We start from the raw sequence: 20376 nt of genomic DNA on the forward strand, positions 1-20376 counted from the left end.
AAACGTTTAGCGGGAACAAAGTGTCCTTATTGTAACAAATACAGGTGGAATTTCGCGGCTGCTCAGAGACACCAATGCAAAAGAAGGAAACAAAAAAAAAAAGAAACACGATTTCTATGGTAATGTGTGGTGCTAAAGTTACGCAATATTAACCAATAAGCGCGCAATATTTCCCCGTAAATACAGGGCCTTGCAATTTTAATTAAAAGGCTGCGCTAGATACGCAAGCGCTACTTGCCGAGGTGGTTTATTCGCTTTTGCGGGCACAACTTTAGGGAAAATGTCAATGAATACATAATTACAATTATGCTAATTATCTTTCCTAATGTTGCGATAATGGTGCGCGTTTTTACATATTTTATTACGCTTATCATCATCAAATCAAATCATCGATGTCCAGTGCGGTAATTTCTCATTCACAGGTGAGAAACGACACAAAGACGAACTCTTCAGGCGTGTTTTGTGTTGCTAGCACACTCATTATTAAATTTACTGATAGTTTCGCTTTCAAGGCTCTGGACAATGCGATTAGTCAGAATTGTCGTCAGACCAACCAGAGCAACCGTCAATACCACCTGCCCTCTTTGATGCATCTCTATATGCCAACTGGACTCCGCCGAAGAGAGGCGACTCTGCTTTATCGCTTATGGCTAGGGGTGGCTTTCACGAAATCGTGCTCATTTCGCATTGGAATGGCCGACAACGCTCTCTGCAATGCCTGTCTTTGCGAGGAGACGCTGGAACACATTCTGTGCGACTGTCCTGAATATAATGTTCAGCGACAGTCCCTGGCATCCGTTCTAGCGCACCTTGACACTAGACCATTGTCCCTCGACACGATTTTCACATGCCACCGACAGAAGACATCGCAGGTGAAGGCGACGAAGGGACTACTTCGGTTTTTGAAAGAGACGGGATTGGAGAAGCGGCTGTGACAGTGATATCACGTACCATGCCAGATTGATGGACTCCAACGGACGATGTGTGTGCGCTGTGCTATGTGCTCTCTCTCTCTCTCTCTTCCCCTTCCCCATCTTTCATCGCCCCCATCCCTCTCCCATGTGTAGGGTAGCAAAACGTTTAAGCTAAACTGGTTAATCTCGCTGCCTTTCCTTCTCCCCTTTTTCCTTCCGTCCTTCCTTCGTCACTCGCACGACTTAATAGGATCGGAAACGTTAAGAGTAAATATCAAGCGCTTCCTTCGGCCGCAGATTCAATGCTAACGAATTACTGTCGACAGTCGTCGTGAGATGGATTCCGCCGCAGTTTTTTGTTGTTTTGTGTGTGTGTGTGTGTGTGTGTGTGTGTGTGTGTGTGTGTGTGTGTTTGTGTGTGTGTGTGTGTGCTATGGAAACGCGCGGTTGTCTGGCGGAGGTGCGGCACCAATCACAGCATGCTGCATTTCCGGAAATGAAAAAAGAATTGGAGGCATTGAGCGAAATACTTGGCTCCGAATGAATGAATGCGAAATAAATATTGATTGATTGATTGATTGGTTGGTTGGTTAGACACAAACGGGGAAGATGAGTTTCAGAGGGAATATGGCACGCTCAGTTTCTGAAAGTTCGAAGTGACAGAATCGTTTTACCGATATTGATTTATTCACCATCATCAGCAGCAGCCTATATTTATGTCCACTGCACCCTCCCCCCCCGTTCCCCCCCGTCCCCCCCCCCCCCCAACACGAAGGCCGCTCCCAGTAATTTCCAGTTATCCTCCTCTTGCGCTAGCCGATTCCAACTTGCGCATGCAAATTTCTTAATTCCATCCCTCCCATCAAGTTTTCTGCCGTCCTATCTTCCGTCCTAGACTGCGCTTCCCTGCCCTTGGCACTCATTCTGTAACTCTAATGGTCCATTCGTGCGCGAACTCGCCGCGTCTTTCCTCCCCCAACCCTTATCTACCTCATCTTTCTATCCCCTTTTCCGTCCCCCTTGTAGGGCCAACTAGACGCATTTCTGGTTAACATCCCTGCTTTCTCTCTTTTTTTCCTTCTCCCTAATGGTCCACCGGATAAGTGCTCTACGAATTGCAAGTGGCCTGCCCAGCCGCATTTTTTTTTCTCGCTTAATGTCGACTAGAACATCGACCATCCCCGTTTGTTCTTTGATCCACACCGGTATCTTCCTGTCTCTTAACGTCATGACAAACATTCTATTGCGATATCAATCATATGGACACTGCAAGAGAATTTCTGCCGTCGCCGTGAGGTTCCACTTATATTCAGGAACATCTATGCCATTTGCCACGCCCTGATATATTACATGCGGTATATGTAGGTTATATTGCCACACCATGTGTTACATCTTTGACAACATCATTCCTCAGGATTTTGAGAACCGCAGCCCGAAAGCAAATGTCATGAAACAAAACACCGACAGCAGATGCCTTTCATCTTAGGTCTTCTCAGATTTGAAGTGAAATATTAAATCAGAGACCCGCCTTTCTTGCTTTCGCGACACTGGATAAAACGCTAGTCAACGTTATTTCCAGGTTATTAAGGCCGCTAATTCCCAGAATCGACCGTACTCGGCTGGGAAACGGATCACCCGACGTTCGAATGGAGGTGGCGCGGTGCGTTTGACAGCGCTCCCGCCTGTCAACGAGGGGAACCGCGTCAGCCAAGTTGGTGAGGCAGCGCCGTTATACTTTCGTTGTCCAATAACTGCCATTATTTTTTAAAACTCAGGGGTAACACGGACTCCCCTCTTCTGTAGAGTGCTCCATGGAATCGGCTTTTGGCAGCACGGCCTCAGTGTGTGTGTGTGTGTGTGTGTGTGTGTGTGTGTGTGTGTGTGTGTGTGTGTGTGTGTGTGTGTGTGTGTGTGTGTGTGTGTGTGTGTGTTTGTCAGAGGTGTCTAGTTCCACGAAACTGCTAGAACAGGCTTTGATGACGTAACGAGTCCTTTTTTTTTCACGCCCGAAGCCACGCTGCCCCTGGAGCGCGTTTTCAATTGAGTGCATTAAAAAATAGTAGCATTTCTTACTTCTTGAGTTCACGTGTAATTTAGGCTGAATAGCGTAATTACTGGGCCGACGGCTATCCAGAAAACCAACGAAGAACGAGAAAAATATTTTCCGTCAGTACTCCTGCGAAAGCAGAAAGAAGAGCTGCGGCGGAGATAGCGCTTTGAAAACAGCAGAAACTGTTGTTTTCAAATTAAGTGGTTCAGTGATTGAGGACACAAAATATACCGGAAGATTCATGTGGCTGTTAAAAGCATGCAGTTCGCATTATCCGTGTAGAAAGCTTTTCGTTCTTTTTTACAGACCTGCATGTAAGCTTATCACATGCCTAGGCCAAAAGTGTCCATATAATAAAAATTGTAAAAAAAGAATTGAGTTTCGTGGTGTGCATTCGCATTTCTTCCTTCCTTCCTCTCTTTCTTTCTTTCTTTCTTGGTGAAAATGTATAGCTGACGTAATTTTAAATTCCCTTTCGAGGACACAACTTGGCGCACAAGAAAAAGCCATACAAGGTTGGCTTTTATTTGAGTAGTTACAAATCCTTCCATAATTCATGTAAAATGAATGAATGAATGAATGAATGAATGAATGAATGAATGAATGAATGAATGAATGAATGAATGAATGAATGAATGACAAAAGATACCTTTTAGTACCGCTTAATCACATCTTTGCTTTGCTTGTAGTTGAATGAAAGCATGCGATATAGGGGAGATTTCACAGTGAAAATAATCACTAATTTCCCCACATCTCTCAAAATTTCACGTTGTCCGCGTTGATCGCAATAATACTGCTGTAGGAACTTTAGGTACGCAGGGAAAAATAACTATATAAAATCAAAATTTTATTAATTGCATTCATGACGCGTTTTTAATGAGGAACTGCATCAGTGCACACAGGTGCAAGGAAACTTAGTACAGGTCACGTCAAGATAAAGCAATATTTCATTGTCAGCTTATAAGTTGTAAGTATGATGTGTGAAAATCTGATTTATAGAGTAAACTTACACATAAGTTTATAGCAACGTTTTTTAGCTAGTTACGATGGTTACGGCGAAATTATTTTAGATAGTTATGACCACAGTGAGTTCAGTTTTATTATAGCTAGACAAATCGGACTCCCTGGCCGATACAATGTAAGGATTCGTTTTTCTTCATTCTACACCTGTCATATACGTGCTCTTGACCACACCATCTTGATGATAATATGGGCTGAGTGGTGATCCGGACCATCGACGAAGCATGAAATAGAATCGTTAGGCTCTCACGTCGCGCTTCTTCTTTTTTTCACTACTGCAACAATTTCATATCTCAAATGTATCTTACCAGTGTTCGCAATAAATAAATAAATAAATAAATAAATAAATAAATAAATAAATATATCGATTATTGTGGCACTTGCTGTGTCTCCCTGTCGCCATCATTGCTCCGCACACCATCTTCACTGCAGTGCAAGCATGAGAACGGTGAAGGTATCTTCGCGAGCAACATTAGGGAGCCCCCTCTCTTTACCCCTCTCAATCCCGTTTCTTTTTGTATTCTTTGTTTTGATCACACCTGGGAACGTGGTTGCATGCATTGCAAGGCTTCCGACAGGCGGCGCCACGTACTAGTGCGTACTAAGTGCGTACTCTGAAACCTTGAAGCAGGAAGTCTGTTGTATACGCGTGAAAGACGACGCTATTGTGCGCGCCCTTTCCAACTACCTTTTTGCTGCTAGAGCGAGCCAGCAACTTCCTCCTCTTTCTCTTGCTTCGTGACGTCAGAGCGCGGTGCGAACTCGCTCCACGTCAACGTTGCCGGCACGGTGCCGCCACCTGTGAGAAACGAGAGGAAACGATGTTACGGTGCTTAAGGAAGGAGAAAATGTGGCGGTGGGGGTGGGGGAGGAGGTTAATGTCACGGCAATTTTGCGAGGCAAGTAATTGCTGCTAGCGCATCGCCACTAATTTGTAAATTGTCATTGAAGGAAAAAGAAACGCTATTAGTTAAGGCCAATGATTTTATGAGTGCGTTGCTACAGGAAGCTCTCGTAACAAAGAATGTACCAGCTCTCGAAAGAGCATGGATGACGACTACTGGTTGGAGTTGAAGTAGTGCGCATGTACCTTACATCCGACGTTGCAGGTAGGCAACATTTTCGCTTCGTAAAATCTCGCCTGCTGGTGGCAGAATAGACATGTACTTTTTCTAGGTGTGCTTGTACAGACAGCAACAATGCGTTTAATGTAGACAAAGGTGAAATAATGTTTCAAGCGCAGTAACCGCCAGCATTATTTAGTCGGTACACTGGTCAATCAACCAGTTCTTATTACTTAAAGTCACATGACACAAAAATAGTGAATTTGGGCATTTTCAATAGTACACCCATTTTACTCGTTGAAGGCGATGGTGCTGAAATCGACCTGACGCAGAACTAAGCGTTTAGGAAAATAATCCCGTTTCCTTTCCTGAAACTTGGGAATTTCTTTTACATTTCCTGAAACTTATTGTGAACGATCAGATAAGCTTTTAACATTGCGCAAGGATATCAAGCGAGCAACCTTAGCAGGAAAATTGCATCATATGGAAGATCACTTTTAATTCTTTTGGCTGACTTGAATTCAGAGGTTTCAATCGCTAATTAGAGTATTTGTAGCTTATTCGCAGTGTGAATTAATAGCCAGCCTCCATTTTAGTGCGCAAAAGACCTTGAGTACTGCTTTAATAAAATTGATGGAGTTCGTTTTAACTAACATACGTGCTGTACCCTTGCGCTATCTCATCTCTGGCATGACCCTTAAAACTCTACGATAAGTCAACTCATGAAACACTGCACTCAAGTCAGGAACCAACCAGTCCAAATACGAACGTCTCCGCGCTGCGTATATCACTACTTTGCCACATTTCTTACTGCAACGAGCTGATTGCAAGGATCGGTAGTTTAAGTGCATTGAAGGGAAGCTTTAGCTTGTGGGCAACTCAAACTTCTTACAATGCTTGGTATTTGTTCCTCGAAGCTGGTTTTCATAAGTAAGCTGCAAGAAATGGCGCGAACGATTGAAACATGACATTGCATATATTATGCAGCTTCGTAGCGCTGCAAGAACATGAATGCAGGTGTACTTTATAAAATACGCTGGAAGTTTCTGCGTGCTAGAAGGTCCTGCTTGTTCTCAAACCACATATAATGATTGCGTTTTTGTTCTTTTAGCTTTATTCCGGCAATGTCGTCTCTCTCTCTCTCTCTCTCTGATTAGAAAAATGCCAGAGAAAGTCTCAAGTATACATAGATAATACATATCGAATCGACATCGTTACTATTCATCCAGCTCATTTTCTTGCATCCGATGAAGGTGGCGATGCCTATGCCTTCACATTCAACAAAATGGCGAACAACGTTACACTATATATAGTAATAAAATTGTTGAGTTTGAATATACTCGTATTGTGAAGATTTTTGATAAATGGAGATCACTTATAGATTGTTTTATTACAAATTCCAAAGTATGTTGGAGGAAAACATACAAAGGCGATGCATGCCCCTCTGCGAAACGATGATGAGCTATATGTGATAGAAGTTCGGTAACCATTAGGCAGAACTAGTGCCGGACCTCATTATAGGCTCAAAAATTCTTACGTAAATCTGTCTTTTGCGGATCTCACCAAACAAAGCACGCAGCATGATAATAATGTGAGAAATAGACTGTCATTGCAACAGACACTACCATGCATGTTGATTGTTTCAACCACCGCTGAGCGATATGCTGAATGATTTATTGTGTGACTGCATCCACTATGAAATATCACGTCTTCAGCTGTTCCAGTGAAAATATTAGCACTTCCTGCGTGTCGTAAACAAAGACCAAAGGTGTTCCCTATTACCCTGCTTAGTCATATGTTATACACACTTGAACAGAAATAACTTTTTAACAGTCATCATCGGCCTATATTTATGTACACTGCCGGACGAAGACCTCTCTCAGCGGCTTCCAATTACCCTAGTCTTAAAGTAACAGATTTCAATTAGGCTCCTAACAAATACTAATTGCCACTAAAGTACCAATTTTGCCATCAGAAAGCTAACTGTACTTGCGTAGGTCTCAATTGACTCTCTGTTGTTAGCGTTTTTGTTTTAAGGCGCTCCGAGATGAAACATACCTTCGAGTAGCTGAATTGGGTTTTGCTCCCACAAATGCCTTGCGTACTAGTATGCTATCGCAGCGTTTTGAAAGAATAAAACGCAATTCATAAAACTCTCACAATACGGTTCCCATGTAAGAAGGCCATTGAGTACCCAACATCAATATGATCTGTCGCGTAGATTTTTTGCTTGGGCGTTAGTGGATCAACCCATCAGCGCGCGGTGTACGTGTGAAAATGCAGTAATATTTTTGCTTCCAAGTAACTAAAGAATAAATATGCTGTTGTTTTTAGTACGCCATTTTGTTACCGAAGGGTCCTGCAGAGACGAACGCATAGTAGCTTTTTGTCAGCGGTATGACGTCTTTGATCTATTCACCGACAATATAGAATCACTTTAAACGGATAAATTCTTCTTTTAATGTTTTCGCCAATTTCGCGGAATAGGTTGATTATTAGAAGAGGAAAATGAAGGTTAAAGTTACATTGTTTTGAATTTCGGTCAGAAACACCATCGCCGGTGACCCTCATTGTGACGTCATGAATCTCAAAGTATCTTGTTTTCTTTCTTTTTCCGTATTTGGGGCCGTTGTTGCTCAGAGGGGGAGAAATTTGTTCCTGAAAGTGATTACGTTCAACCCGCCGTGGTTGCTCAGTGGCTATGGTGTTGGGCTTCTGAGGTCGCGGGATCGAATCCCGGCCACGGCGGCCGCATTTCGATGGGGGCGAAATGCGAAAACACCCGTGCACTTAGATTTAGGCGCACGTTAAAGAACCCCAGGTGGTCAAAATTTCCGGAGTCACCCACTACGGCGTGCCTCATAATCAGAAAGTGGTTTTGGCAAGTAAAACCCCATAATTTTTTTTTTTGATTACGTTCAGTCGTTGGCTGCTTTATAACACGACTGATTTCATCTTATCTAGGCACTAGCAAGCGCTGTCGAAGTCGATGATGTCACGGCCGGCCGGTGCGGGATCTTCACGGAAGGGGTCGCCACTCATCTTTCGTGTTTGCGGCTTTTCTGGCTTACCAAGTCTGCCCCGCGTAAAGTGTGGCTGTTTTCGTATTGTAGAAACTTAATCTTAAATATTCTTCTTAATTATTGTTCTTTGAATACACATGCGAAATGCAGCTTAACTGATTTGAAAGAAGTACTAGCTGCTAGCTGCTGGAAGCCGAACACTGCGATTTAGGGCTTGGACTTTCTTTTACAAAAATTGCCGAAGGTCCACAAATTAGAAACAAACAAAAAAATGGCTACAAGTTCACAAAGCCATAAGTTCGCTCCAGAAACTGACACCCCAATCCTGTAAATTGCATTTGTACGAGATACTAAAGCGGAGACATGTGACACATTAGGATGGCCACATTGTTTGCTCCCGCCGCGCAAAAGTGCTATCGCCATCTTGGTGGCACATCTCAATTATGTTCGGTTTGGACGCCCTAAACAATCGAGCTCACGCGTTACCTAGATATTTTTTTTTTTACTGCCGAGTTAGAGAGCCATAAGCATGACGAATCGACATTTTCTTACATTTTGTCATTTCCGGCAATTTGTGAAAGCATGAAGATTTAAATTATAAAAGAAGAGGACGCCAAAAATACCATATATCCAATTCAGTGTGTGCCAAGCAAAACAATTTCCCGAACAAGGCAGACAACAATCCAAGCAAGACCGAAATTCACAGGAAGATATGGAGGCTTTAAACGGCTGTTGAAGTTGACGCCCTGACGAAGACAAGCCTCCTTGCCGAAACATTGGCGCCAATGACATTTTCTGTTCGGCCACTCCTATTTACTTCGTCGGTGTAAGGATTGATGATTCGGGTTCATCCGAATGACTCCGAATATCGGGATCCTCAATTGTAATGACGTTACCGTGCGCTGAATACATTCGCGAAAAAAAAAAAAAATAAATAACTACGAAGCTGGCGGCGTTCGTCGTAACCACAGAGTCCTCTCGCAACCCGCTCATCAAAGTCAGTTTCCCTAAGAAGTGTTCAAAACAAATTGCCCTAAGTAAGTAAGAATTAAGTTGGAAGCTAGGCCTACACTTCTTCATCATGGGCACAATCTCGCTGCCGTGCCGCCGCAGGCGGCGCTAAGCCGATGGAGTGACGCAACCTGGACGACCCCGCTCGGGCGTCCACTGGCATGCTTGACCTTGTGGACGCGGAGAGGAGTTTTGTGAGTCATTAACAGCCTCCGAGAGGACTTGCTCTTATTGCTTTAATTTTAACATGTAATTTCGCCGTTCAACAGAACTTACTCGATAGAAACAGGGTATAAAATTGAGCCAGTTGGTTCGGGTTCTTAATCACGTCAACTCAAAAGGGGCGGCAACACGCAGCAGAGTGAAGTACACCGGACAAGCGCTGAAATAAGAGCTGCCCTTTTTTCACTGTTTGCTTGTCTGTTTCGATTTAGAAGCATGGGAAGGTAGAACAGTTGCCCTGTGTGCTTCTTTATATGTGTTGCCGTCGCTTTCGCGTTGCCGTGATGATGGCTCTACAGCAACACGTGGAACGTCTGTGATGAACAACAACAACAACAGCAACAACAACACTGCTGCAGGAAAGCGTTACCGTGCAGCGAAACATTCCTCACGACTTTCACTACACCAGCGAGCGAGTCTATCCACAGTACCCCGCTAAGATTGCGAACCGAAACATGAAGGCGGTACAGCCAGTAGCGTTGGACACGTATGAGCTGTTATTTTCCTATCAGTCACCCTCCCTGCCTTTCTCATCTCTCTCTCTCTCTCTCTCTCTCTCTCTCTCTCTCTCTCTCTCTCTCTCTCTACCATTTACCATAGTGTCCCTGTGCGTCCTCCCACGTGAACTCAGTGCTCACTCTATTTCCATTCCCGCTTTCCCTTACACCCAATGTGTAGGGCAGCAAACCGGACGCTCGTCTGGTTTACCTCCCTGCATTTCCTCTCCTTCCTTTCTCTTCACTTCTCTCGCCACAGGTGCTTGACACTACTTTAGTGGCAAGGAAAACTTGGAGGTATCACGCATATGCTTTTGAAGAAATCACTGAGCCCGTATTTTTCTGAAGAATAAATGCCCGAGACGGGGAACCGTCTCTTTACGTACTGTACTGGACTTACTTACTTTTGCCAACCTCCAGTGCGAACGTTGAAAGGGGCTCTCGATGCTTAGTATCGTAAATCGAAAAGTGCCAGCCGCAATGACCGATTCCAACATTGGTAAATATGCACGTATACCATGTCATAGCGAATTGTAAAGGGGATAATTCCTTCTGAACGTGTAAATGTTGGCTGTAAGAAACGTTCCTGCGGCTTATTGTCTTTTCGCGTTGTTTTCTTTCTTTCTTTTTCTGAAAAGTTTTTAGAGTACAGGGAAACCTAAAAGGTGAGTAATTCTAGAAAGGCCGTTAATTTCACATTACAGACCCCTTAAAAGAAAGCGCGACGCAAACAGTCAAGATTGATTCAGATTTTCCACCAAAATAAATTCAGAAAACGCAGAACCCTCAGTATAACATTCGGCCATATTGGATCGTCCCGTCTGATACATTTCATTTCACAATACTCCGATATCTCTTGCTATTGTCGATTGGCAGAGTTGTATAGTTAATGCGTTACAGAAAGAAAAAAAAAAGCAATTATCGGAAATTAGTGCAAACAAATTTAAGACCTGAATGACGAATCTTGAGATTAACACTTTTTCTTTTAAATGGAAGAAACGTGACCAGAATCGGCTCACTGGCGGCCAAGAAAAAATGATTACTCTTTTGGATTGGATTAGGGTACAGCGGGTTGCGAATGGTAATCTTTGAGAGACAATTCGAAAAGGAATCGAATATTGCCAGAAGAGAATCGAATAGAATGCTTCTCGAACATTTTTGGAATAATGAACAGTCCGTTTGCACAACTGATGTAAAACGATGTTCACATCCCAGTATTCAGAACGTTAGCAAATTGTTGTAACTACATTGCACGAAATGCAGCGTTGTTTATTAAAAGCGCAAACGGAGCATTAGCAACAAAGTAGTTTGTTCGCATGACTCGTCATGACTCGTCGGAGAGCGTCAAAGCCTGCTTCAATACGTTAGTTTTCACGTTTAACGTACGCTTGCTCCAATTTTATGCGAGGTTGCGCAAAGTTGTCTTTTTGATACATTCGCAAACTATTGGAGGAAAATTCGTATTTACCAAAAATGACTATGCGATTCCTTAATAGAGAGTTACGAATATTCGCGCACCCCTACTGAGAATTCGGTGGCGGATACGAGGCAGGCAGAACCGCCCGCACTCTATAGCGGAATACCTGCGAATTGGCAGCACGACGCAACCAAGCTTATATCGCAGTATCGAGGTTCTCTTCCCGTCGCACTGACCGTCACCAACTGAAAACGCAATACCCTTCTCCTTACCTGCCCTTCTCCCTTGCTCTACTTCTCTCTAGATTTACCAGGGGTGGGTGGACGGATGCTATGAACGTCCCCTTTGAAACGCAGCAGTGGGTTGCGCCACTAAATCTTATCATTATTTTGACTAATGTCCTACCTCTCTGCAGAAAAAAAAAAATACACTCGAGGAATTCCCAGCATCAAAGTTTCTGACTCATCATTGGGAACTTTCTTTCTGTACGCCTCCGTTGTTTTTTGTCTCCCTATGCTACCAGACATGCTACAGTAGCGCCATCAACTGGTGTGTTTAAGCAAAGCGGCGGCGAGGAGAACCAGACATCATTGCCTCCGGTGCGCCACCGGAGTTCGGAGGCTATAAAAAAGCGGCGCCGTGTTTAGAACGAGCCGTCAGATGACGCTACCTTCGCGTATCGCGGTCGTAGCAGGCAAGAGTGTCAGTACAGTGTAGCGTCAGGTTGCTTTTCCAGAGTGAACTTGGCCGTACGAAAGTCATCGCGGTGCCATGCCAGAACTCATCGACACAATACCGCAACAATTCTGCCCAGCGTTATGCGGTGCCATGAGGCGTCTCACCCCCCGTGCATACAGAGCCACAAATAAATCTCCACTAATACTACATCCGCATACACGGAAATGTTTATTCGTCTCCGTGTTACCACCCATGCTGCTCGCTCTGTACGGTGTGCTGCTCAGAGAGTCACTCAGATCTCCCCGATCCACTGCCCTGGCCCGTTGCCCAAAGGCAGGAATGTGATTGCCTATTCCCACTGGAGACCCCTCGGACTCATCTTAATGGTTTCCGTCTTCGAAGATATATTTTATACTCGTCGCGTAACTTAAAAAAAGAAAATTTTGTAACGTTTAATTTCAAAGGGGTATTCAATGCTATTTTAGGTTATTATTATTATTATTATTATTATTATTATTATTATTATTATTATTATTCACTAAACGAAAGTCCTCGGCCTCTAAACCAGAGAGCCGAACCGAAACGTTGCTGCTCCGGTTTTCGTTCTGGTTCAGCGATAACGCTTCAGTTCCGGTTCAAATCTGGAGCGAAAAAAATAACGCTTCAAAAAGGTTTGAACCGGTTTTTTTTGCATGACCAACGAAAAATATAGTAAAACAGCGTGAGCTTATTTTGTACGAGAACTCCACTGTACAAAAGCTCCTGAGCTGCACAGAGACATTAGTAACGGGTACAAGTGCTCACCCACAGGCCACCCGCAGATATAAAGTTGTGCGGATCCAACGCAAATGTTGGAATATCTGGGATCGATGAAGATATCGTGAAGTGGTTCAATAAATGCTACAAATCAAATGTGATGCACACATTTGTGTTCAGCGTTGACGCAGCGATGTCACAAGGAGTAAAGCGATGTAGGTCGAAGAAAAAATGGTGATAAGAGGTATAATAACAGACAAGTACGACACATACGTCTGGAAATACATTACATATTCTATACCTCTTGCGTAAAAGTGACACACACCCATTCTGGAGCAGGGCGAAGGGGTCCATGCCTAATGGCATAAACACAATGGGCTAAGAATGGGTAGTCTAAATATAGGAAATTTATGAAAATCAAGGAAGCTCCTGAAATTCATTAAGATGACTCTGAGCTTTAGAGGTACCTATGAGCCGACATTATGCTAACATGATTTATTTTGTGGTATATATTGTTATATTACGCAGAACACAGGTGTGCTCATTATCACAACTTTACTAGTCGAAATTCTCTGAAATATAAGTCGGAGCATACTCAGTAGCCGAGGAAAGGCGTATGATAAAAACAGGAACTAAAAGAAATTCAAAGAAGCCGTTAGAGGAACATGCCTTCTATAAAAATATATTTGTGCGTTAGATATTCACAAGAGCGAAAATTATCAGTACAACATGTTGTCATAATTTAATGTTTTATTACATAGAATACAGGCGTGCTAACTGGCGCTATTTTTTCGGTCAACATTTAGTACTGTAGGGGCCGGTTTAATCGGTGATATAGAGCACCAAAGGGGACGACAAAGTACGATACAACTGCAAGAAGCACTGATTCCGCATTCTGATCTGCGATAGTGACACAGTCAGCACGAGAGTTCACATTATATCAAGAGGAAGAATGTGATCCCGAAGAACTATGTTGAAAAGCAAAGACAGAGAGCAAAGTTACATTGGAAAACCTGTTGGTCATGGCAGACCAGCCACACCTAAAGATAGCTGTTTGAGGTACAACACCGAATACCTTAACTGATAAAAATGTAAGAGTAAGGTTGCAGATTAATATGCAGCCGACAAAGGCGATGCGCAATAGCTTGTCAAAGGAACAAGATTTCATGATCGCCAGTCAGCCTCTAGAGTCTGTGCAGGAGTAGGTTTACGTTGTTCAATGACTCACAGAGAACCCAGATCATGAGAAGGAAATTTACAGAAGAATAAAAATGCATCGGAGCGCATACGACAGGCATTACCAAATTCTGACTGGGGGCTTACCACTGCTGCTGAAAAGAAAATGTACAATTATCGCATTCTACGGCTGCTAACATACGGGGCGGAAACTTGGAGGTTAACAATGTAGCTCGAAAACAAGGACCGCGCAAAGAGCGATGGGACGAAAAATGTTAGGCGTAACGCCAAGAGGCAGGAAGAGAGCGGCGGGTCAGAGAGAAAACGGGGATAGCCGACATTCTAGTTCACATTAAGAGAAAAACATGGAGAGGGTCAGGCCATGTAATGCCTAGGGCAGATAACCGGTGGGCCGTTAGAGTTACGGAATAGATGCTAAGGGAAGTGAAGCGCAGTAGTGGACGGCAGAAAACTATGTGGGGTGATGAAGTTAAGAAATTTGCAGGCGCAAGGTGGTCTCAGCTAGCGCAAGGCAGGGATAATTGGAGATCGTTGGGAAGGGCCTTCTTTCAGCAGTGGACATAAAAATAGGATAATGATAACGACGACCGGACAGCATGCCGATGTATAATATCTGGTGCAGGATTACGCAGCCTTTCCCCAGCACCGACGCAAGATTATAAGTACGCTACCTTTAACCATCCGTCCCGCGAGTTTCTATGAATGGGCGAGGCCATGAGGGGAGTCACCGCACAGACGAAAAATTCTAGACTTTCTCATATAATTCCTCTGGTGGACGTCTTGGACCATGATGCGTCATTTCATTGCATCTGCTTCAGTTTAACAAACTAGTGTGATCGAGCTACCGCCCTGCAAGAAAGCGCTTCTAAACGAATAAGCATTTTGCGGTCGCTAATTGCAAACCTTCAAAAGTGCGTTACTGACATGCCTGTCTGGCGATGCGACAAGTTGAAAACTGTAATAGCGGTGCCACCGCTTCTGTATTTATAGGAGGTTCATGTGCATTTGATTTGATTTATTAAGCTTTTTTGAAAACATTTCAAGAAAGGTACTGGAGCTAAGTGCACAGTACCCGAAGGAGGCTCCCGTACCCTATGTGTACAGTTGTATATCACGTAATATGGATTCACACAGATGTATTAAAGAGAGGTAGAATAGTTGCGCCACAGCCACAAATGCAGGCAATGCATGGATGAGAGGTTACGTAGTGTGGCGAAAGCGAACCGAAAACCGTTATTTTTTCATTTTTGTTTCGCTCCAGAGACACAAAAACCGTAACGTTCCGGTTCAGTTAGGGTTCCCTTAAAAATCAGTCTATTGCTGTTTTCGGTACAGTTCCAGTTCGATACCCTGCTCTAAACCGAACTAAACATAGTGACAAGCCTTAGAGCGCCGCAAATAATTTAATGTAATCGCTTTTCTACAGCCTGTTAGACTTTTGTTTCCCAGGACGTTGTGTCGTGACTTCACAACACAGTACGTGGAGGCGCGGAAGATTGACACTGCGACGTTTAGACACTGATCCATCTGATCAAAGATGTAACGTTCTGAAACAGAAGAACAGTTCTGAGGAAGCGGAAGACAAACGAGGTACTCGGACAGAACTGGCGCTCATAGAAAACTCACTTGCTGTCGCGTGTATTGGCCCCCGTTTATTCTAGTCTAGCCATTTTTTCTTAGTTTTCTGCTGTCCTGCTCTGTCGGTGCTGCTCATAATAATATCAAGCTTTTGATTAACATTGTAGAAATAGCCAATAAATTATGTCCAGAGGCTGCAAAGTTTAGCATTTATTCTTTTGTTGTTGCCCAACTTCTACTTCAACTTTATTAATTCCTAACTTATTAACTTATTAATTCCCCTCGTCATTATCTGGCGCGAAGTCGAGCCTCTGCTTTCAGTTCAGCACGAGTGCCCAAGACAACCCACAAAGAAGAGACGAGACAAGCAATGGTGCTGTGCTTCTTTGTCTTGGGTCTTCGCGCTAAATTTTTCACCTTCAAAATGCCCATAGAGCGTTTTCAACAGGGGGCAATCACTACGATTATGATACATCTAAGCGTAGCTGTGTGTTAACTATAGGCCAACGGCAACACAATATTCTTTTGGCTAAATTTGTTATAAGTAGTATGCACCAATCAAGCAATCTTGACAAAACCAGAGGACTGGCAATTGTACAGTTTTCTTGTTGGCGGCCTCTAAAAGGCACCTAACCAGGCGAAGTGTGCACCTGGTGACTGTCGCTATGACGCAAGTACCAGCACGCCGCCTCCGAGATCTTTGTCAGCGCGCCGAGGGCAACTGCAGGCGCCTGTGTAACTTGGAGGTCATACCGAGGAGCTGAGCTTTCTAGGCCATGCGTCACTTCCGGTGTGCGGTAATGGCGGTGTTCTTAAAATTTTTTTTTTCAGTTGCGTTACAAGAAACGGCTATTGTTGGTTGCTTTTCGTGACACTTCTACTCTTATTTCAAACGTCATACTTTGCATGGAGGCTCCCCTGCATCCAAAGTATGTTAAACCAGGCTTTTTACGCTTCCAATAGCAGTTGGCCTTGAATAGGTTGCCTCAAGGATCACTGCGGTCAGGTACGAAGAGTGATTTTTGTAGTGATGCTACTAAGAACATGCAAAACAATAAAGAAAGATAAAGAAATATATAAGATCTCACCAAACATGTAGCTTCTTAAAATTAAATTATGTTATTACAAGCTGCAGTTTTGAAACCTTTTGGGAGTTCAGTGTACTGAAATTTTCTCGTAGATGCTGTAGCTTCAGCAGTGTTTGTAATCGCGTCTTAATCATTTAAGCAAACAGTGATTGAGTAGTGTTTTGAACATTTTTTTCTTTTAATAAGTAATTGCAGCTACTGTGAAAAACAGCTGCTCCCCTACTTAATTCTTACGCATGGATGTATACCTGGATGACCGCTGCCCTCATTACGGACTTTGAATGATCGTTACTTGTGTAAACTGATGGTGGTGATGCTTTTGTTTCTTTTTTCACTCGATATAGTCTTCCGTTAAAGATGCTTATGACTGTTATTTAAATTGTATTCATTTTCAATATAACCTTCAGATTCTCTGGAACAGCGAACGGCTACAATGATTACAGTTACAACTACAAGTACACCGTTGGTTTACAGCATTCATTAACAAATGTGAAAGCGAAATACAAATTCCATTGCAGCAGAAACATAGGAGTCAAAGTTAGCGTGTCTTTATGCCACCTCCTTTTGCCATATGTGTTGCTCCACTGTGGCAGGTAAAAAGTCCCAAGTCACTGTTCTGGATACGAAAATGCCCCAGGGGAAATTGTTCTGTTTTTAAACTGAGCTGGGTTTGGGCGGAGTGCGACAAGTGTTGGGATGCGTATAGGTACCAATCCGTTTTCTAGGAGCTCCAGCGCCATCACCTCTCCCGGTTGCATCAGGGAATGACGCTGCCCTTTTCAAATTACATAATTTATTTTTTTGTACGAGTATCAGCGTCGCTACCTCGCTCTTTTCCAATTCAAACACATCAAAATCAACACATAGTTATTGGGGTCGGCTCGAAACGTCTGTGGCTCGACTGTATACGGCTATTGACCGTTGCCACAGAGAGATGACGTGACACGTATACCTACCGCAGCCACACAGATTCAGAATGAGTGTTGCACAGGCAAGCTTCAGCGTACACAAAAGTCGAAACTCAGCGACCGGGTGTGGGCGCAGTGGAACAATATATCGAACAGTGGATTGGCGTGCGCACGCCACAAAAGGCGTGCCACCATTTGACAAAAAAAATAAAAAAATGAAAAAACAAAGCCGTCAGCCGCTGAACCGTGGCCGCAGGGACAGTCGGTCCATCGAAGCTTCCCGGAAAGATCCGGGAAGAGCGGTGCGACCTGGCCACCGGAAGTCCCACATTTGAATGCCGCCGGCCGCCGAGCGGGCCGCCATTGGCCCAGCGGGCAGCGTCCCGTGACGTCAGAGAGCGCGCTTTCCGCAACGGGCCAATGGCCAGGCCGGAAGCCGCGACTCTGCCGCGAGCGAGCCACCGTGCGCGCGCGCGCGGTCGTCTTCCTACGGCGGGCCAAGTAGGGACGACGGTGCATGCGTGGTGCTGATGGTCGCTGAGCACTTTCCGTTGCTGTGTGAACCCGCCGACTCACTGACTTAACTCGATGCCTGTGCCGTTGTTGGTGTGCCCCGTGGCGGGCTGATGTGAACAGTCCGGTGCCGGGGATGACGGACGCTTTTTGCTCGTAGACGGTGCTTCGGCCCAAGATGGTCTATAGCTGGTCCACCATGGTGCCCCTGGTCTCCTTTCTCGCGGCGCTAAGGATTTTGACCGAAGGTGAGTGCGACGGACAGTTTTATCTTCCCTTCCTCCTTTCATGAGCGGCTTGCTGTTTATACCATCGACGTACTACCCCTATTGAAAAATTCATATGCCCCATAACTCCCATAACCAATAATCCGATATGAAAGATATAGGATCCCATACAAAAACACGTTTTCCCCATATGCCATATGATGTTATTGGATGCAGGAGTTATGGGGAATACGGGGTTCTTTCAGTATGTAACGTTCACTGCGCCCTACTGCACTATAACTCTCGGTATGACCACGTAATCAGTAATTCTGGTTCGGATGTCTTCTAGGCAACAAATTCCCCGCTAACGATCTGAGAGAGCTTGTATTGGTTCAGCGCTTAGCAAACCACGATCGCCGCCGACATCCCCTAGTAAGGTAACGTTCATTCGCTGGCAGTAAGCCAAGGTATTTTATATATGTTACGAAAGCAGGAATAACGTCTTGCAGGGAGGATTATGTGGTCAACGTTACAAACCAGAAGGCTCAATCATTGTTTCCTAAAGCTTTTGTTTACACTTACGCGCTCGAAAATTTCACGAATTGCTCATACGGAACGCTAAGGCTGAAACTGAGTAGAAGTAGAGGAACGGAGTGCTTGAATCGTGTCACAACATATATTTACAATTGCAATTCGCTTAACGTGCCGCTACAACAGCCGGAACAATAACGGAGTTCAGTTAAAGAATTAAGGCAGTTTGCGCTAGCGCCCAGTCAACCTGTTCGTCAACGCTACAATGTAAGGTGACGTTCAATGAGTCGAGAGTTTTGGGCGGACAGGTCCTGCTGCGCGTAGGTGATTAAACCGAGCGTTAACGATCGCTCTTGGAATAAGAGATGGTTTCCTGTGGGCCCTTCAGCTAGAGCGGAAAAATGAAGCATGCTAGGAGTTAATGTCCTACCAACAAAATGTGTTAGTATTTTAATGTCTTTTGTTCCAGATGCGCATGAATCAAAAGAACATCCCTTCAGTTAAATGAAAGGGGTGGAATAAAAACAATTAGTCGCCATTGCCAGGCCATAACATCGGCGAACACAACCGCTGCCGAAAAAAAAAAAAGAGTCACAAAGCGACAGCTACAGGAAATATTTTAATCGGGTACAAGACAATCTACGATGACGATCAGCAGCGCGCAAGCAAAGGAAGCTCAGCCTGGAGCCAACGTTGGAGCCAAACGTTTCGGCAAGTGGACTTGTGTTAAGTCAAAGTCAATTTTACGCCCGCAGTTCTTTGCCTTCAAGTCTTTGCCCTATAGACAAGTGCCCTTGTCGTAACGTTGGCTCCAAGCTGACGGTTTATCTCTTGTTCGATCGTTGTCGGTTACTTCAGGTCACCTTCCTCATGCGGCCCTTTTGTATTGTTTCATCTATGACGATATGATGCCACATAGTATAACAGTGCCTCCCTTTGAGCAGTCAGTTTCCTGGGCATCAGTAAACCTTGTATTGGCTGCGTTTAATACCCCCCGCCCAATAAAAGCAGACATACCGTCAACATGTTACAAGATTGACACAAAGTGCGTTCTTCTGTTTTTGTGGGGAGAGGGATATAATTCTATGGTCTTACGTGCGAAAACCACGATATGATTATGAGGCACGCTGTAGTGGGAAACTTCAGATTAGTTCTGCCCAACTGGGATTCTTTAAGGGGCACTCAATGCAAGGTAAACGGGTGTTATTGCATTTCGCCTCCATCGAAATGCGGCCGCCGTAGCCAGGATTCGAGCTCACAACCTTGGGCTTAGCAGAACAATGCCAAAGCTACTACGCCACCCCAGAGGAATTTTTTTTGTTGTTTAATGCGACAGCATTATATGCCCCATTGAGCAGAAATTCGTCTTAGTCGGCGTGACGGAAAGATGGTACCAAAAATGACTGACTAAGATGGTGCCAGAAATGGCCAACGACGGAAAGAGCAAGAACTCCTAAAAAATGTTCGTATTGACGTCAAATTTGTTAGGGACGTTTTTATAAACAAAGTAAATTAATGGCTTTGAAAAGAAAATTAGGTACGTTTCGGCCTAGGTGGGAGTCAAACCCGGCCCTCTGTACTGCGAGACGAGCACGCGTCTCCGACGCCAAGGCCGCTCCGCGGTTCTGGCTGACTAAAGGTGCGCCTAGTATGTGCGTTGTTGCACACGTGACGTCGCAGCCATCTGGTTGACTAAACGACGT

General features: G+C 44.3%; 1 protein-coding gene across 2 annotated transcripts in view; it reads left to right on the forward strand.

Moving 5' to 3' along the window:
• nompA (no mechanoreceptor potential A) overlaps positions 1 to 20376 on the forward strand; it is a 120937-nt gene that overhangs the window by 13489 nt on the left and 87072 nt on the right. For both annotated transcript variants that reach the window (XM_075672200.1, XM_075672201.1), the window contains exon 2: positions 18097 to 18184. In XM_075672200.1, the coding sequence (XP_075528315.1) occupies positions 18097 to 18184 (88 nt within the window). The remainder of the gene's footprint in view (positions 1 to 18096; positions 18185 to 20376) is intronic.

Source organism: Dermacentor variabilis, chromosome 10, assembly GCF_050947875.1.
Source record: "Dermacentor variabilis isolate Ectoservices chromosome 10, ASM5094787v1, whole genome shotgun sequence".
NCBI classification, from domain to species: Eukaryota; Metazoa; Arthropoda; class Arachnida; order Ixodida; family Ixodidae; genus Dermacentor; species Dermacentor variabilis.